Below are 7,711 nucleotides of genomic sequence, written 5' to 3'. Positions count from 1 at the left end.
CCCCCCCCCCACACACACACACAGACACACATGCTCACATGACTGTATACATGAATGTAAGCACACACACACTCCTTCATTGCAAATGCTCGGTACGTGCATTAGGAGACATATGGATTGACTGACACATTAAATGCAGAGAGAAAGAGAATGGAGAGGAGAGAGGCGGAGAGAGAGAAGGTAGAAGCTGGCATAGCACATGCTACAGATCAGGGTTCCACCAGCGTTCCAGCAATCTGCGTTGTGCTTGTGCAGTGTGTCAATTTCTGTGCAAGTGTCTATGCATGTGTGTGTATGTGTAAGCGCGTATGTATGTGTGCATGTTTGTGTGTGTGCGTGTGTGTGAGTGTGTGTGTGTGTGTGCTTGTGTGTATGAAGCTCTAGAGCAGGAGGCTATAGCTGTGCTTGGGCTTGACCGTGCAATCCAGATCCTCTTTGCTGCACAGAAGCCGCACACGAGGAGACCAGCAAAACGGGAAGCAGGCAGGCCAGGAGAGAGGGAGAGAGCGAGAGGGACGGAGGGGAGACAGGGTGAGAGCGTGTCAGCACAGCTTCATTCATTCTTTGGCCATAATAACCCAATAGGAAGTGAAGAGTTACACTGCAGCTGCGACTCGCAGTTCAAAGACGTTCACTCGCAGACCTTGCGCTCCATTGCTCACGGACTTGCTCGCATGTGGCTGGTTGCCGGACGAAAGGAAGAGCAGAAGAGAGAGAGAGAGAAAGAGACATCGGAAAGAGGGGAAGAGAGAATCTGTACCATTTTCTTGTGTATGCACGGCAGTACCAATGTAACGCTGCCCGATCTAGCTTTGGATTCTGGATGAAAGAGAAATATCTGAAAGGGACGGAGACAGCTGAGAGAGAACAGAGCAGGGAATATGTCTGACTGAAAGAGCAGCGGTACAATGCTCCTGTGTACCGGTGTTGTATCGGCGAGCAGGGAGAACCTAACATTGGATTGATACCCAGGAATCTATACTCGGCGAAACGCGATGGGAAACGCACAGATTCACTCGCTGATTCAGGAGAACTATAACAGAGAGACACAGAATGCAAGGGTATGTACACACACAGCAATCCCTTCCCCCATCTCTTACCTCCTATATCCGTATATTTTGTGTGGATTCTCCCTCCGTGTTTCTCGCAGTACAGGCGGGGGGCTAGTCAGGTCTGATTTTTAGATCCAGTGCACCCTCTCCCATCTCGCTTGCGTTGCGTTGCGTAGCCCGCGTATCGGGCCAGCGCACAGGGCACTTCTCCTCTGACCTCAGTCTCTTCAGGAAGAGAAACATAAATATATTCCCCGTACGCACAGGGAGACTCTCATTCCTCCCCTTACTGTTGTGTTTTCCAACCGTGAAGGGCCATTACACAGTTGATATGTGGCTGTTGTAGCAGGCAGCCCCATAGCTTTGCTATGAGTGATGCATTCGCTTATTGATGTACAGCGTGAAGTACCTTTTGTCGAGCTGCATAGAGTTATACAAAAAGAAATGTGACAAAAATGCTGGATATATGATGCATTGATATATTTTGCATTCTTCCAAATATTCACATTTTCAAAACAATTCAGATTTTCAGCAGATAGCTATTACTTTTAATGAGTTACCTACTTACAAAGTATACTGGATTTTCGGGTGAACCTGACACAATCATAGAGAATATCATATTCATTGTCGATAAAATGTAACTGGTGCATGCAGAAGTAGAAAAATTGCAAGCAAATGATCGGATATTTCAGAAATATCTAACACGGTGAAGCATTTGTGTCTTCATCAAACTAAATTCATTTAAACACATCTGCAGGTATTGAATCATGTAATAAGTAATAAACTGCAAAAGGAAACTTAGAAGCAGCTAATGATAGATATATATATCTATCAACAACAAGAGCAGTGAATATCATATTTGTTGGAAATAATGATCACACTGATTGCGATAATGAGAGTACAATGAAATTAAAATAATGTTAAAGATAATGATGATGATTACAATCAATTACCAAACAAACAAACAAACAAACAAAGATGATAGCAATAATAGTCGTTAGTAAATGGTCATTATGACAGTAACAGCAATAATAAGAGTATGAAGCAGTTGTAGAAAATGTGACATGATAATATGATATATATATATATATATATATATATATATATATATATATATATATATATATATATATATATATATATACAATATAATGTACAGTAACATCAATATTTTGTACACAAAATTAATGCAAAGTTTACACAAATATTTGCGGCAGTCATGGTGGTATGTTACCTTAACGTCTACCATTTACGTGGAGATATGTGTAGTGACATAATATTATTATCAATAAATGAAAGTGGTCATAATTTCATTATCGCGTGTCCAGATGCACGCAAACTTTCACTGAAATGTTTGGGCTGTTTGATCACTCTCACTCTATTAAACTAACTCTCTCTCTCTCTCTCTGTGGCATACTTTCTTCATCTCATCTGGAGAGTGTTTTGACAAGCCAGGTGATCAAGCTTCTGGTATCCATATTTTCTTTGAAATTCCTTACTTTATATCATATCCCCCCCCCCAATATTGCAAATCCACCTCCTGAGTTGTAAAAGACTGCTGTCAATTACCAATTAAATAAACAAGAAATCCTCATAATCTCGTGCATATTCTTCCTGAGATGATGATGATGACGATAATGACGATGATGACGATTAGGAGGAGGAGGAGGAGGAGGTGGAGAATGATGAGGAGGAGGAAGATGTGGATTGGTTGTCCCTCCGCCCCCTTCTGAAAGTTACATAACTTGTTTGTGTCTGAAGATGCTGCTACTTGGGGATGTTCAAGGGGCACAAACAATACCTCCCACTTGGTGAAACAGCTGAGTGACAGTAACCAGAAATTGTGGGTGTAAGAATATGGATATCTGGAATAGAATCATGACGAAAATAAGATTTTGAAAGATTTGATATTTATGAAATTTTATATATAAAAACAAAATTAGAAAACCAGTGCAAATAATTCCTAAGTAATGGCAGTCTTTTGACAAAGTTTGACAAAGATGACTATTTGTGGGGTGCCTTTCACACCATTTGAAAGAACTTACCGACATTGCGATTATTGTGATTTTTCTCGATGTTTGTCTGACTGCAGTCAAATATTTCATCAATAGATAATTGCCATTGAGAGTTTCCCTGTGTCTCTATTATATCAAGTTTTCTGTGGGCTATGTTGTCCGTACAAAACATCAAGCAGTTTGAATGGACCTCTTTCAATGGAACTCTTTCAATGTCAAGAGTACATCACTGTAGGTTGGCGAGGGGGCTGGCTACCCACGAGAACGACATTGAAAAGAGCATCCGCCATGTTGCCCAGGTGTGTGGGCTGTAGTGTTTTCCATCAGCGTCTTTGCTTCTTTGAAATCAACCTTCTGCCAGTCACATTAATCCAGTGTTGTTTCTTTGCACAATCCCTCTATAGATCCTTAATAGCATCCACTCAGATGATGCTCTCTAGAACTATTAAAAAGAAAATACTAAACTCCACTCCAATCTTCTACCAAGACAATAATATCCATTTCAGCTCATGCACATGTAGAGAAACAAAATCTTCAAATTTCACGATGTTGGGAGTATAAACGTGGAATGTGGTTCGATAAAGGAAAACACAGCTCAAGTCAGGTCTCTCTTGTAAATGGAATCTCTCAACAAGCCAGTGTGTTGACAGTGTAAACACATACAAGCACACAAATACACACGCAGACATGTCTGATATCCGTGTTGCACTGCACGTAAACCACATGAATTCAGTGATGAGTGCCTCTTCATACTCATATTGTTTTAAGCTTCAGAGTAGGAAAATATGCTGTTGATTCACGATCAGTGATTCCCACGATGTCAACCGAGAAATATGATTAACTTCCACCAGGTAATGAGAGCAATAATGGCCCTCGAACACAGTTTTCCTTCCTGGAAGACCTATGCATTATACTCCGGGATTACTACTTTCATTCGTTTTTGTTTGCTTTGTTTCATTCTGATATGAAAATCAACCATTCATAAAGATCTATCAAGAGTATATGACTGCTTTAAGGTTTAATGAACTGGGTATTATCCGATAGCTACCCATAATAACGTACCATTCAGGCATATAATTATATGGTGGCCTCTCTAAAATTGATTTATTTGACACTGAGACTTTCGGTTGCCATTCCTTGCTTGTTAATTCATATTAAATCCTCAACAATCAAGGCAAAAAAAAAAAAAAAAAATGATGATCACAAGCCGAATCAGACAGATTTGCATCAATTTAACCCTCTGCCGACAGGTTTATAATTATGGTTGGAGCAGGAGTTTGTGAACTGAATCTGAGACAGATTTGGATATGATATGGACATATACACACATACTTATGTTATACGCATGTTTATATGATATACATATTTTTTTGATAGTTAATATTTCATATTTTGCTCTAGGCACATTTTCATGAATTTGATGCACTATGATCTGCCCCCCCCCCCCCCCCCCCCCAAGTGAGTGGAGGAATTTGGCTTCATTGAGAGAAGCATCTTGTCTTTGTATATCAGTAATTCCAGTTTTCCCGATTCTGTAGAAGACTTCCTGAAAAAAAAAACCACCAAAAAACAACAACAACAACAACTCAGAACATGCTGTGTATCTCTTCATGTCCCGAGAAGCGAATGTGGAAGCCTCCCTGATTTGGGGAATATTTTTTTTTTTCCATTGAGATGCATGTAACACATAAGTATCTTCCTGACTCTCTCAGAATCTCCCTGAATTTGATGTGTCAGTGTTGGCAGGCCTACTTATGCTGTCCCACATACATGAATCTGTGTCAGTAAATGATGAGAGGAGCAATTTCCAGGAAGATTCCTCATTCTGTGTAATCTTGCTGATGTTCCAGCATATCTACTGCAAAGTAGACAAGTTGGGACAACAAATTGGCTTGTTCTCGTCAAATGCAGTTTCTTTTAGAGCATAAAGAACATTATAGCTACTTTTACATTTCACATCTGTTTAAAGAATCTCAGCTGTCAATCACTTATCATATTAGCAATAATAGTAAGTCATACAGCTGTAGAATTGGACAAATTTCAACTCTCTGTAAACATGCTAGTGATCTGAGGATCCCCTGTTAAAGATTCCTATCAGAACAAGTATACATGTAGGCCCTACACATACACATATTTTTTGAATGATTTTTTTTAATTCGAATTCCGTTTGATATCACAATTGTTTAATGTCATGAATACAAACAATGATGTCTTAAAGATACACACACATACACTAACATGCACACATATATATATATACACACACACACATGTATGTAAATATATACCAAGTATGCCTATATATAGGCATGTTATGTGTATATGTTGTACATGCATGTATAAAAGAGCATTTTTGTGTCAGTGCCTGCATGTGAAATTCATAGAACAATGCTCCTTTTGATGCCATTTTCATGTACTGTAAAACACGAAATATTCGTGGTATGAAAATTTCACGAATTGGAGCCGACGGCGATTCTCGCAGCATGAAATTTTCGTGACTTGATACTGGCATCCAATGCATATTGTGTAGGCAAGAACTTTCGCGTGCATTTTAATTTCGCGAATGGTGCCGCTCGAGAAATTCGCGAAATTAAAATGCACGCGAACATTCCTCGTTTTACAGTACTCTCCCTGACATATATGTAAGTTGTGCAGATATATGTCTTTTCAATTCATTTCAGTGTGGTCTATGGTGCAAATACGAAATAACAATCCAGCAGCTCGAAGGCTGATACATATGGCTTCTTTACATCAGACTCACAAATGATATTGATATAACACGGATAATATAAGCCTACATGAGAATAAAATGCAGCATGATATTGATACACATCAGACCTGAATTTCAATAATGGGATAGGTGAGAGTATTGCACAGTTCAGGAAATGAGATTTGTACGTGTAAGATCGAGTATGGTAAGATGGAGAAGAGCGGGCAAGGAAGTAAAGATGTAGAAGTGGGGGAAATAAATTCAATGCCCAAAAGCATGAAAACTAAAAGTAAAGGATATGATATCGACACAGCATCAAGCGGAAATATATGTAAGTAATCAGCATTTTATGTCCGTAAATCATTAAAAAAAGATAGGAACGGGAAATAAATCCAGATAGTGGATAAAGGTAGGAGACGGTATTGTAATATGAGATTGCCGAGAGAAAATAAAGGTGATTTGCCGGTTGAATCATACAAAATTCAATGCATTAAAAAAAATATATTTATATAAATAAAAAAAATTACAAATTATAATTTTCTAGTTATGATGCTTTTTGAAGGTTTTACAGTGCCACTTGATACAGAGAGTCTTTTTCTGCCTCTGCTTTGGCGTGCATACAGGGGAGTGTAACATAAAGCGTTATATTAAAGGGATCGTATAGTTTTGGTTGAGACCTAATTTCAGATTTCTAACATTTTTTGGTGAGATTATGAGAAACCTCTTATGAAATATGAAACAGCATGTAATTCTGAGGAATTCAACGTTTATGTGATGAAAATTGGTGTTGAAATGTCTGAGATATCCAAAAAAAGAGCGATTCTAATAAAGTGTGGGACCCACACTTTAGTATGATCACTTTGTTTTACTATGTTTTTGGATGCTTCAGTCATTCCAAACCCGATTTTCATCAAATAAACTTTGAATTCCTCTTAAAATGGAATGCTCTGTACTATATATCATAAGTGTTTTCTTGGTATCTCGCAAAAAAGTTAAAAGCCAAATTCTCATCTCCACCAACACTGTGCTATCCCTTTAACCCCTACCTTCTACCCCCTTAAAATATACCCCTCTTGCATATAAAATCCTTGTCTAACAATGGATAGTGGGTGTCATATCGCCAATATCACTAACGCATCTCCCCCCCCCCCCCCCCACTTTATGAGCTATCCTGCTCATGCTAAAAGATGCACCAATTCCCAAACATCACAAACGTGGACTGAAACACACAGACAGACAGACACTGCACATACATACACACACACACACACACACACACACACACACACACACACACACACACACACACATAAACATAAGCTTGCACATGCGCATAGCGATATACATACATAACGGACGCATTGACCGGCCGTTCACATGCATGTAGGCACGAAAGCGCAGGCACAAATGCACCAGTCTGCGACACTCTGGACCTCATGCCCCCAACAACTCGGAAGGTCGCGATTGTGTTGTCCTTAGACAGCAGGGCAGGAAATTGTATCACAGGGTATTATTGTGGGAAAGGGTCAACTTAAGGTCAGCCCTCTCTTTGCGTTTAATGGTGAAGACTAAATAGCAGAGAGAGAGAGAGAGAAGGTAGGGGTGGGAGGGCAGAGAATGAAACACACAAACAAACACGCACACACACACACACACACATACATGTACACATCTGTTTGGTGACCCGTTATCGAAAGCAATGTGCAATTGTAATAATTTTGTATGTGGTTAGAATAAACACATGTAAATATTGGTTTTCAAGTGCTTGATGGTGCATAACCTGACATGAAGTCTCCATACACATGTGTTATGTTTTGGTAGTATTTATTCAGTCAGCGTACATTGACCTTTCATTTTTTTTTAATCAAAGGTATTTTTACCATTTGGAGCAGTGATTTAAAAAAAATGTTTGAGTTATCACATTTGATGCATAC

At 39.1% G+C, this 7,711-nt stretch overlaps 1 protein-coding gene across 3 annotated transcripts in view; it reads left to right on the top strand.

The window, feature by feature from the left end:
- The first annotated feature begins 303 nt into the window (after positions 1-303).
- The window catches only part of LOC139716184 (uncharacterized), a 204,339-nt gene continuing 196,931 nt past the window's right edge, over positions 304-7,711 (top strand). For 2 of the 3 annotated variants that reach the window (XM_071627748.1, XM_071627747.1), the window contains exon 1: positions 547-1,061. In XM_071627748.1, coding sequence (XP_071483849.1) covers positions 996-1,061 — 66 coding nt within the window. In that variant the 5' untranslated portion in view covers positions 547-995. The other variant, XM_071627750.1, reaches the window with a different exon arrangement.

The sequence above is a fragment of the Diadema antillarum genome, unplaced genomic scaffold (genome assembly GCF_040938485.1).
Source record: "Diadema antillarum isolate AM-2024a unplaced genomic scaffold, OU_Dant_1.0 scf00000062, whole genome shotgun sequence".
NCBI lineage: Eukaryota > Metazoa > Echinodermata > Echinoidea > Diadematoida > Diadematidae > Diadema > Diadema antillarum.
This window is presented reverse-complemented; position numbering and strand designations above follow the sequence as displayed.